This window comes from Phyllobates terribilis, unplaced genomic scaffold (assembly GCF_046119375.1).
Source record: "Phyllobates terribilis strain yellow unplaced genomic scaffold, ASM4611937v1 Scaffold_13__5_contigs__length_258822181, whole genome shotgun sequence".
Lineage (NCBI taxonomy): Eukaryota > Metazoa > Chordata > Amphibia > Anura > Dendrobatidae > Phyllobates > Phyllobates terribilis.
In genome coordinates, this window is record NW_027362773.1 from 189,289,826 (window position 1) to 189,302,536 (window position 12,711).

A 12,711-nucleotide genomic window follows, 5' to 3' on the forward strand; every position below is an offset into this window, starting at 1 on the left:
ATGAACAAGCTACACGAACTTTCATTGGGCAGAATTATATTTTGCTTTGCTAAAAAGGGTATCATTCTCCGCAGCATATAGTCCTGTGACAAGCTGTCGAGAACAACGACAGCCTACGCACGCACAACGATCTATTACCGCCAGATAAATGGCGGGACTCCCTCTCCTTTGGAATCTCCCAATGGAATGGGCCAGACATATCGATTGGCACCAATTCTAGTGTAGCCATTCATATTGGATAGAATTGGGTTGAATCAATGAATGAGAGGTGAACGATCATTAGACAGACTCCTCCATAAACCTTTCCTCCATATTTTCCATTACAATTTTTCAAACTGACCACAAGTGTTCAATGTGAACGACGCCAAGTGATAAACAAGTCTTTCTTGGAAAGTTCTGGGAACCTCCTTTCCCGAAAGAAAACTTTTGCAGACAAGGACTGTTGTACAAAGTGTAAAAAAAAAAAAAATGACCGTATGATGATGGCCTGAAATCAATTGGCTGCAAAAATGGTTAAATTTCAACCCATGAATGAATCAACTTTTTTATTAATGTGTGTCTGCTCCTTTAATCTAGACTGATGGAGCTGGATAAATCTTTGAGCTCAGGTAGACAATGCACCTAGACATTTGCTGCTTGAAAATATAAATAGGAACTTTTGCGCAAGCACCAGAATACTTGTACATTGTGATCACAATCAATCTGGAGTTCTGAAACACGTTCAAAGACGTGGAGGAGGTGTCGGTGTGAGCTGGCTACGTTGGTTTGCCTGATAATTTGTCAGTGACGCCTGGCTTTGAGCTATTGTGTGCAATGTGCTCATGAAGATGACCACTCTCTTTTAGATGATCTTCTTGTACTCCTTCAAAAGTCACTTAGATACTGGACTTATTGTCCAAGAGTGCCATTTATTTCTTCTGATTTATTGCTTGGAAGAAAAATGGACTCAAGATAGCTGTCGGCTGAACTTTATTCCTCCCAGCTCCATTATAAACATGCACACTCGGTTCAACATAATAGCATTCAGTGTCAGACTGAAGAACATTGGGCCCACCAGAGGATTTGATTCTGAGGGCCCACCTTTCTCCCCCGCTCAAGAGCCCCATAGCAGCTGAAAGGTTTGCGCTATGAACTCCACTGAAGGAGAAGCCAGGGCCCACCGGAGGATTTTTCGGTTCTCTGGTGGGCCAGTCCAACCTTGATAGCTTTCATGTTTTTTTGGGGATCAAGAAGACCTGTCTGACAACAGGACCATTGGTTTGAGCATGTTGAAATTCAGCATGTCCAATCCTTCCTCACCCAACACCAAAATAGGCAGGTTCAGATAACAGCCATCTACGAAGAGAAATCTAACAAGATCTCTGAACTTCTAAAGAGCCATCAGAAAGGTTGAAGAAGTATCTGTAAATCTGTCACATGGATCCAATATAAAAAAGATGAGCTGATATGGAATGACCAAAAATATGTGGATATTGATGAGAAAGTAATTATGGTGCTAGTCTAAAGGCAATATCAACCAAAGTGAGGAGGGTTGTCACCATTATTATGTGGAATTGGTGGACCTCATGAATGTTTCGTAGAAGTATTCCAAGAATTAACAATGGTAATAAGTTTTTTTTTCCATTTTTCTTTAAAATTTCTATAGTTTTGATAAGCAAGATTTATACATTTCTTGTAGCCAGATATTTTGTTTGACATTTTACCTTAGGGCTTCCATAACTATTGTCCATTTTCGCAGTTTCTTGGTAGATAGTTTTCCCTTGGTTATTATTCATGTTCTTCTGACCAAGTTGGACTTCACCTACAGTAAATTTAAAATGAATGACTTCCCCTTGTTCCTTGAGCGCTGGAGACTTCTATTGATACGTGAAGAGCCTTGGACAAGTGTTACTTGCATATTGCCAGCCATCTATTCCTCAGTAGACCTCGCTAATTATGATCGCAAGTGAATTAGCAATTGCTATGTTCTTCAGTGACCACACTTGGAACAAATTTGTTTTTCTTGCAGTTGTAGAAGAAAGGTTTAGTTTCACAGATTAAGGTTTGGTCTGGCGTGTGACCAGAAACCTCGGTCTTGGAATTACAATAGCTGAAGGAAGCACATGGAGAGCGGGAGATACTCTGAGCTCAGAATCTTTTGTGAAAGTCAGAAGAACTTGCGTCTGTGCCATTGTATTCGATCACACAAAAATTGAAGCCAAGATATCTTCTGATGGCCGTCATGTCATGGATACATTGAGTCACATGCATTGTGTGGCATCATTTTGTCATGTAATCCAGCGTGTAGGACCTTGGATCATCGGTGATGTGATAAGAGCAATTGATGTGACTTGTACAAGATTCATAGTGCACTAAGCTTTTCGATGCTTTACCAAATGCACTATTAATGAAAACCTTAAAATTTTTATTTAAACTAAAAGATTGGAAAAATTTTGTAATTTTCACACTGGCCACTGGAGCTTTTTAGACACCGCCTTGCTCTTGTTTCAGGAAACAACACATGTATATTAGCCACAATGGACAGACTCCAACCCTTTTGTATCGAAGTGTCTAATTAGCATGTGCAAAGGTCTTTGTGAAGGGAGGGGAGCTGTGACCATTGCCTATTATGATTGGTGGATACTTGTTAATAGCTGTGTATAGAGGTGTTATCTGTCATTGTAATCCTGCCTCTGAAGATAATGAGCCTGCTGAAAACGCATGGGTAGCGCTATAAGGGCCCGGGAAGGTATCTCTGATCTTACTATCTCTTCTGGACCGTGTTGTACAAGCAAAAGCAACTATAGACCTGATTTAGTTAATGTACAAGTCTATGCTATCTAATATTTTAGGGAACCCGATGGTCATGACCTAGTCTAGATGGGAAAGGGATATAGGGCACATTTCACTGGAAGAATGTAAAGGTATTTTGGAATCTGCTGGAAAGGTGTCTATGTGGCGTAGAAAAGATCCCAATTATTTCTTATCAATAGAATATATAGGACTCCCCAAATTATGCTGAAAATGAATCTCGGATTGGATCACCAATGTCCGAGATTTAGCGAAGAAGGGGTAGATTTAGTCCACATGTCTAGTCATTGTTCTCGGCAGCACGTCGTCCTGTGAAAACAGAACATGTGCTGCCGAGGACAATGATGATCTATGCGCAAAGAACGATCATATCAATGATTGTTCTGTGCACATAGAAGTGTGGTAGACCTGTCTAAACAGGCCATGAAGCGCCCGTCCATCCGCTTCTATGTGTCTACATGCTCCCTGCTGCTCATGTGTTGGTACTAGATGTCACAAGACACCCTGAGAGGTTTTGTGGTCTTATTTTTCTGTCTGGTCGTTGGAGTAAATGTGATGGTTTATCCATTAGATACATTTGCATGCACGGGGGAAAATACACTCGACCCCTTTAGAATTTTAATAACTGTAAGCATGTGTCTTTAAGTTCTTTGTAGCTTTGCAAACACTAAGACTCGGAAGTTTTCCTTATACTGTAACACCCAAACCAAACACCGAGATACTTCCTCATGCAGAACTGAATAACCGAACAAACTGAGGTTTAGAAGCAACGCTGATTTTGTTCCAACCTCCATCACTATTTCGTAGGAGCGCTCGGCTGTTATTCTTCATGCACAAATCACTCCCAGCTGCATGTGCTTTTCAAGCTATTGTAATTCTAGATCCAAGGCCTCTGGTCATGCGCCAGACCACGCATTAATCTCTGTAACTAATGGCTACGTGCATGTGCTGAAGGCCTCAAACACAAAGGGATGGAAGACATGCACTAGATGACGAAGGAAACAAAAGAATTACTTTTTCTATCGTGTATATATATATAAATGGGACCAGACAACACATTACCCACCAGGTCTCCAATAGTGTACTGCACATAGTATTCTGCTGAGAAGTCAATAGTCCTAGGACCTCTGTGCGAGGTTATAAACTTTAAAAAAGTTTCCACCAAGGTGAACCCCACCGGCCACTAGAATATGCACTATGCAACATTCACCTCACTTTGTAGACTCTTTATGGAAGTTTGTTTGTGTGAACATGGACCAGTAAGGAGCAATGAGACCCTCACCCGTCACTAAACTAAAGAGGCTAACCTAAGCTAGAAGATGATATTTATTAGTGGGTTTCCAGCAAGGTGAACTCCACCGGCCACTAGAATATGCACTATGCAACATTTGCCTCTCTTGTAGACTTCTTATGGAAGTTTGTTTTTGTGGACGTGGTCCAGTAAGGAGCAATGAGACCCTCACTTGTCACTAAACTAAAGGGGCTAACCACATATCATTGTGTTTCAACCTTTGGCATCTTTTGTCTTCACTCTGTCACTTAATTCAAACATTGGTGGTCCCAATACCCTTGTTAGACTCCTGGTGAGGTGGATCCTCCAAGCCCCAGGTCCGGGTGGGCACTTGGGCCACGGGCGTCAGTGCAGCAGGCAGGTGAGGCACACGGGATACAGGTAGCAGAGGTACTGGAGGCTGCAGGCAGACAGAATACCGGCAAGCTGATAGCAGAGGTACTGGAGGGCGCAGGCAGACGGGATACCGGTAGTAAAGGTACTGGAGGCTGCAGACAGACAAGGATACCGGGAAGCTGGTAGCAGAGGTACTGCAGGCTGCAGGCAGACATGATCCCAGGAAGTTGGTAGCAGAGGTACTGAAGGCCGCAGGCAGACAGAATACCAGGGAAACTGGTAGTAGAGGTACTGGAGGCCGCAGGCAGACAGGATACTGGGAAGCTGGTAGCAGAGGTACTGGAGGCTCCAGGCGGACAGGATGCCGGGAAGCTGGTAGCAGAGGTAGTGGACACAGCAGGCAGACAGGATACTGGGAAGTTGGTAGAAGAGGTACGGGACACAGCAGGCTGACAGGAAACCGGGAAGCTGGTAGTAGAGGCACTGAAGGAACCGGTGGACAAGTAGCAGAGGTCCTGGAGAACGGGAACAGGTGCTTGAAGTGCAGACAAACTAAACATCTTCATATAAAGACACAGGTGTGTTTCTTGGTGGGCCTTATATAGGCCGAGGTAGATGATCACATGGGATTATGTCGGGCTACTTGCAAAGCCTGAGGTGGAGCACAAGAAAGTTTAGCGGACGGGGGTGAAGGGAGAAGAACCTGGACCCGGGACAGGTGTGTAACAGTCTTGTTCTTTACTGATACCATCTACTCACATTGCTCATCTATGATGCATCAAAACAGTGACTTTAAGAATATATGATACGTGATGCCCTATATCTATACCTGCACAGTAATAACTATCCATCTTGCTTTGATGCCAGATCAGTTCAGTCATGTGCATTTCCTATAAGTGTGGATGGACACGCTTGGTCAGTGAATAAATAACTTATTATCTGAGGCTGTTCTCGGTATTCTAGTGTAGATAGGTATCTGGTAAGGCATCCATGACACAACCAGGCTTGTTTTCAGTACATTAATCCTCTGGCATAGCAACAAGTGTTGTACATATATTCTAATCTTAATTATTTCTCCTACTATCTTTCTAGAAAATCTTATAGGCATACGTGCATGAACTCGGGTATGTCCTGAAATCGCCAGAAACCTGAAGTCTGAATTGTACTAACATCTCAATAGAGAGACTGACAGCACAAAATGACTGTCCAAATCTATCACCAGCGCTCAGTGCACCCTCGGCGTGGCCAAACAGTTCAGTGCAACTTTCCACCTAATTGTGTTCCATCTATCACCTCTTCCTTGATTGACAGCTCTGGCTTTACAGGAGCCTGATAAAATCAGAGATAAATGGAAAACAATAGGCGGGAAGGTTCACTGAATTGTTTGGCCACACCAAGGGTGCACCGGGTGCCTGTTCTTGGTTAGGACAGTCAGTTTATGCTGAGACAGACTCCATTTAAAGATATTTTTTCATCCTTCCCTGGAATACATGGGTGACTATATGTGGCAACTCTTGAGAAGTGACACAGAGCCTCACAAAATATTTTCCTTTCCGCCCTGCCCATTTACATAAGACATTTACATGCTCCCTAATTTAAATTACAGGTAGAAAATATGACCCCATTCATCACATCCTAAAGATGAATACAAATTCCAGGCCAGATTCAGCCGATACTGCTCTTCCTCATTTCTTGCAGCTTGTAAACTTCTTTGCTTTTGGGAGTCACCACAATGTTCCGATGCTGGTCCCAAAGTCGGGATGTATGGTGGTGCCCTTTGGAGAGGACTCCGGCAACGAGGAGAGGTGAGTATTTTGTCAGGGAATGCTGCACCTGAGAGATTCGCTTGCTTTCCAGGAGATTTTCCAATTTTTGCCGGTTCTTGAGTGCCCAAGAGTGAAGAGGACTTGTAAACGAGGAGAGATGAGAATTTTCTCAGGACATGCTGCAACTGGGAGAATTTCTTGCTCTTCCAGGAGGTTTTCTATTTTTTTTTTTATCACAGTGTCAGGATGTTGGCCATGGCAGGGCCCAGGAATGAAAAGTAGAGGTTACTATTTTGTCAGGGCGTGCTGTACCTGGGAGAGTTTCTTCCTCTTCCAGTACGTCTTCTAATTTTTGCTGGTCCTAGAGTCGGGATGTTGGCTGCGGCAGTACCCATGAGTTAAGAGGACTTGGGAACGTGGAGAGCCAAGTATTTTGTTAAGACATGTAGCACATGAGAGATTTGCTTGCTCTTCCAGGAGGTTTTCCAATTTCTGCTGGTCCTAGAGTTTGGGATGTTAGCTGTGGCAGTATCCAAGCATGAAGAAGACTTGGGAACAAGGCGAGCTGAATATTTTGTCAGGACATGCTGCGTCCAGGAGATTTGCTTGCTCTTCCAGGAGGTCTTCTATTTTTTGCTGGTTCCGGATTCTCGACTTTGGCCATGGCCATGCCCAATAGTGAAAAGGAGAGGTGAGTATTTTGTCAGGGCGTTCTGTACCTGGAAGATTTGCTTGCTCTTCCAGTAGGTCTTCCAAATTTTTCTGGTCCTGGGAGATTTGCTTGCTCTTCCAGTAGGTCTTCCAATTTCTGCTGGTCCTAGAGTTGGGATGTTAGCTGTGGCAGTATCCAAGCATGAAGAAGATTTGGGAACAAGGCTAGATGAATATTTTGTCTGGACATGCTGCATCCAGCAGATTTGCTTGTTTTTCCAGGAGGTTTTTCAATTTTTGCTGGTCCTGGGAGATTTGCTTGCTCTTCCAGTAGGTCTTCCAATTTTTGCTGGTTCTGGGAGATTTGCTTGCTCTTCCAGTAGGTCTTCCAATTTTTGCTGGTTCTGGGAGATTTGCTTGCTCTTCCAGTAGGTCTTCCAATTTTTTATGGTCCTAGAGTTGGGATATTAGCTGTGAAAGTACCCCGGAATGAAGAGGACTTTGGAACGAGGATGGTTGAGTATTTTGTTAGGACATGCCACACCTGGGAGATTTGCTTGCTCTTCCAAGTGGTCTTCAAATTTTCCAGGAGATTCCTTGTTGCTCCTTGACAGTTGGTAAAGAAGGGGGCGCCTTTATATTTTCCTGGATGGGCATCCACCTTTCTTGGCTCACCAATTGGTAAATATTCCTACTGCTATATTATTGCATTACTAGACCGATTTGCCATTCAGGACTCTAGGAGAGCTGGTTGGAGCTTTAATGATGGTTTTCCCCCAAACGTGTAAGAAACAGAATAGTTTTATTTTTTTTTGTAATGACTAAAGGAGAAAATGCCAGTACTTTTGGTTGTAGGAGGTACTGCTCTATAAATAACAGGTGGAGTGGCACTCAGTGAAGCAGATCATTGTCCTTTAGAGTCAACAGTGAATAACGTCGTTCTACCTGCAAACAGAACAAAATCTATTCCTGCAATGACTGGATGCACGGTGTGTGCCTGCTCTGTTGCAAGGTGATCGCTTCTCTAGAATGAACGACTTTCAGGCTAGGAAATTATACAGATAAGATTTTTTTTTTTTCTCATCATCACGCGCTTCGGCATGTGACAGCAGGGACCACAGCAACCAATGAAACCAGCAGAGCCATTTTATAAGATGCAGATCTTTCAACACTGATCAAACGTTTTAGGGTGACAGCGGAGAGCGGCATTTTTTTTTGTCCTGCTGATCGGTAAACGGGAGTCTCTGTAGGTCCTTTTTGCATTGACTGAAATAAGAAAAATCCAGAGAAAGCATCCGCAGCCTGTCTGGTAAGAAAGGAATTCCTGGTGGGCATTTTAACCAGTTCACTGCAATGGGAAATGGTTCTTTCGCATATGACGGACGCACACTTCCATTCTTGGCATCATATTTGGCATTGAGTTGTTATCTTGGTAGCCAAAGCGTCCATTCTCCTTTTTTTTTAATTTGATGTAGCTGATAGATATTACAGAAAGCATGGTATTGACGCATGCAATACGAAGAGCGTATATATCAAAGACAAAGGGGGTCATCGGCAACAATTATACAGATGTCGCTGAGATGAATTCATTGTTTAACTCTTGATAAGCTTGATTTTTGCATCGTAATTGGAAGGACAATTGGCCGCCTCATTGGGCAACTCCTTATATTGCACGTTCCCTCCGTACTTAGCAGATCACTGGGGTATCCTAGTATCGTGATATCCCTCTGCAAGGAAAACAAAGTACTGCATGGCATCTGTTGAATCATGTGAACACCAACTACCCTCTAGAATTGGACATGACTTTATACAGTATGGCCGCCAGAAGTCTACGACTGACTTTAATAATAATTGAGTAATGACCCCAGACTTCACGATCATCACCACAATGTAGACTTTTCTTATTTTCCCAATTGAGACGGTTGACTGGCATTTAGGTTGTCCAGATATAACCTTCGCGATTATCACCACAACTTCTCTTGTGTAGACTTTTCTTACATTCCCAATTGAAACTGGTGACTGGCATTTAGGGTGTCCAGATATAACCTTCAGGGTTATCACCACAACTTCTCTTGTATAGACTTTTCTTACATTCCCAATTGAGACGGTTGACTGGCATTTAGGGTGTCCAGATATAACCTTCGCGATTATCACCACAACTTCTCTTGTGTAGACTTTTCTTACATTCCCAATTGAAACTGGTGACTGGCATTTAGGGTGTCCAGATATAACCTTCAGGGTTATCACCACAACTTCTCTTGTATAGACTTTTCTTACATTCCCAATTGAGACGGGTGACTGGCATTTAGGGTGTCCAGATATAACCTTCAGTATTATCACCACAACTTCTCTTGTGTAGACTTTTCTTACATTCCCAATTGAGACGGTTGACTCTGGCATTTATGTTGTCCAGGTATAACCTTCAAGATTATCACCTCAACTTCTGTTGTGTAGACTTTTCTTATACATTCCCAATGGAGACAGTTGACTCTGGCATTTGGGGTGTCCAGGTATAACCTTCACGATTATCACCACAGCTTCTCTTGTGTAGACTTTTCTTACATTTCCAGGTATAACCTTGGGTCATTTCATTTCAAGACACCAGTATCACCTGGACAACATGGGATGTGGTTGCAGCTGACGTAAGCGGACCAATCTAACTTGATCCCAGTCTGTCCACCATATTATCATAGATTTTAGGAGAGTTTCTCATTCCGTCTGCATTGTTTAAAACTGTGCACTGCAGTCCAAAAATCAAAATATGGACACCCTCCGATGACTTGATAGCGGCATGCATTTATTTAGCTATACGTCAAAATGCAGTTGACTAAAATAAAATGATTCTGGCAGCGAACTTGGTGGAAATTTTGTTTTCGGGCCAAAAACCATCTAAAATTTTCAAAGTAACATAAATAACGATAAAAACGATAAAGTAATATAAATGGACTCGTAAAACATGCAAATTGACAGTAGAAAAATAAACTGCTCGGGTGCTCATGTCTCTGTATCATTTAATTATGTTGTACCAGGCTTATTTTTCCTGTGATGTATGTGCCAGCCACGTCTGATGAATGGTTATCAAGTGCCAAGTAAGCTCCCTCAGAGATATGTAGTATGCCTTTTATTGCTCATCCGGGTTCACTTAATTTCATTAATCCAAAATAGCTACGTTTTTCATGAAGATCTGTTTCTTTAATCCTTTGTTCCTGGCATACATTTCTGGATAATCCATTCGCTCAAAAAAAGTGGAGCACAGTGACAACATGAAGGTTGTTCTAGGTACTGTCCTACAAAAGAACAGCACCACATCAGTCCACAGGTTGTTTGTGGTATTGCAGCCCAACCCAATTCACTTGAATGCAATTCAGCTCCAATTCCAGACCCAACCCATGATCTCCTAGAACTTTTTCCTAGATTTTTCTGGATTTTCTTTTTAGTTAAACTGAGTGTCTCATCTAATTGGGGCTGCTCCATTGATTCTGGAACAGTTTTTCTTTTTCTTGTAGGCCTTTCCGTTCCAAAGTTATGCCAACTGAAAGTAAAGATGCAAATTTTCCCTTCAACCAACTGGGTGTAGAACTCACAACTTCTTTGTGGGCGTGGCTGTGTTTTAATTGGCCAGCGTTGGGGGAACAAAAGGCAAACGCCCACAAAAATTGACTATGGCATACGCCCAGTTGGTTGAAGGAAACCTTACTGGAGGCATAACTTTGGGACAGAGGGGCACAGAAAAAAAAGAAAAACTGTTCCAGAATCAGTGGATCAGTACCAATTGGAAGAGATACCCAGTTTAAATAAAAAAAAAAATCCTGTGAAAAGTATATTTTATGCCTTCTGAAGATTGTCTAAGGTCTGGGAATTATTAGAAGCCATATGTACAAATATTAGGTGATTTATAACAAGCATGTAATTTTATCTTTTAGAAAAAGATCTACAAGTACAAAAAGGTTCTGAGTAACCCGAATCGTTGGGAAGTTGTACTGAAGGAGATTAGATCCTTGGTGGATATGGCACTGACATCACCACTGCAAGATGACTCCATCCACCAGGCACCACTAGAAATTGTCTCCAAGTTATTATCAGAGGTAAGCCGTTACCCCGTTACTCCACTCAGACTAGTGGTCATTAATTCTACGTGCTAGCAGATGGCTGTTGTTTGCATCCCATTCACAGTAATCTGTTGATGGATATTCAGGGCAACTAAGAGGAATTTAAAGGCTTTTTTTTTTTAAGTTTAAATAATTTTAATTTTTTGATATTAAATATAAGAGTAACATGATTTTGGAGCAGAGACCCTGATTCCAGCAAAGTATCACTTACTGAGCTGCTTGTTGCTCTGTTTTATTAGCAGGAGATTATCTCTAGAGGACTAGGTGTCTCGTGCCTTCTAATCCAACCATGCCCCCACCGCTGATTGGCTGCTTTCTGCTTATGCAAAGTGTACACAGAAAGCAGCCAATCAGTGTTGTGGGCGGGGTTATACACAGCTCAGCATTCAGATCTATAGCAGAGAAAACATTGATTTTATCAGCCCAGTAAGCGACACATCATTGTAATCAGGATCTTTGTCCCTACATTATGCTGCTTTCAGATTACATAGGAAAAACCTGGTGACTGATTCCCTTTAAAGAAGCTGTGGAGTAAGTCCAAGCCTTCATTATTGGGCATCTTAAGTGCCTCCTAGAGATCTTGGTTTCCATTCAGATTGATATGACGTTCCTCCAGATTCAAGTTCTTAGCACAAGACCGTGCTAAGAGGTTACCGAAGAACGTAAATGTAAGGACTGAGAAACGGTGTTTAAGATTGAGGACTCAAAATGGAAATATTTTGATCACTGTCCACATATAAACCCATCCAAGATATAACATTTATCAACTACAAATCAGACCAAATCGTGAAGAGCGTGTGATACCATCTACTTGTGTTGTCCTTGATAACTGACAGTTTCACCACCAGTGACCTTATTATCCGTTTATAATATCGTGACTCATTCCTATTAATCTGTCAGTAAAATAAATGTCCTTAGTTCATTGTATGTAAAAAAAAAAAAAAAAAAAGTTTGCCCTATCGAGGAAGCAGCATTTTAATATGCTTGGCACAATTAATTTTGTACACAATGATGTGTCCAAAGAAAGGAACAATTTGTTTTTCTGTTCACCATCTGGGACTGGTTGGGAATCCAACGATTTTTGTGTTAACTGAAAACACTTCAGTCTCTTCCGTTCACACTCGGTGGCAGAAGGCTGGAAAAACAATTCCTATCAAGTATTAAGTTATTTTTTTCAGAAATGTAAAGATCGTTCACATTTTGAAGACCAGTCGCGGTGCAGATGTTTGGTAATAGAAGGTTAATTTAGGTGTTTGGGGTCACTTTGTGAATCTGTTTTGAAAATATTGGGGGAATTGCAATTTCCTAAAATGTAATGGTATGATTTGTTCTCTTTCGTAACAGAAGTGTGACACTAGGGATAGTTTTCAGGAATGTAGAGTTCCCATTGTTTGGTTAGAAGACTTGTGGTTTCTCATCTATTTTTGACCAACTAAAAACGTCTTCAAATTGCATCCTCTATTCTGTTCATTGGTTTTTAGGTCCTTAACTTATTTTCATTGGACAACCCCTTTTTCACCACTCCACAGGTTAGGTGATAACTAACTGATCGGTGGCGGTCCAACCACTGGGACCTGCACTGATCAGCAGAATGGGAAATTTTTATCCCCGACTAGTCACTTTTATCTCCAATACAAGATGTAGCGGCAGGTCGGATGCCCAATCCTGCTCCTTTTATTCTTTAGGAAAAATCCAAGCACAATGGAGCGTTGGTCGAGTATCCGCACTGCCGTTCAATTCCAAATGGGGACAAAAGTTTCCTGTTCTG

The 12,711-nt window shown here is 42.0% G+C and overlaps 1 protein-coding gene across 6 annotated transcripts in view; it reads left to right on the forward strand.

Annotated features, from left to right (window-relative positions):
- The window catches only part of CMIP (c-Maf inducing protein), a 135,156-nt gene that overhangs the window by 69,533 nt on the left and 52,912 nt on the right, over positions 1-12,711 (forward strand). For 4 of the 6 annotated variants that reach the window (XM_073659132.1, XM_073659133.1, XM_073659134.1 and 1 more), the window contains exon 4: positions 10,758-10,919. In XM_073659132.1, the coding sequence (XP_073515233.1) occupies positions 10,758-10,919 (162 nt within the window). Of the gene's footprint in view, positions 1-6,120; positions 6,223-7,980; positions 8,144-10,757; positions 10,920-12,711 lie in introns of those variants that run through there. The other 2 variants (XM_073659136.1, XM_073659137.1) reach the window with 2 other exon arrangements.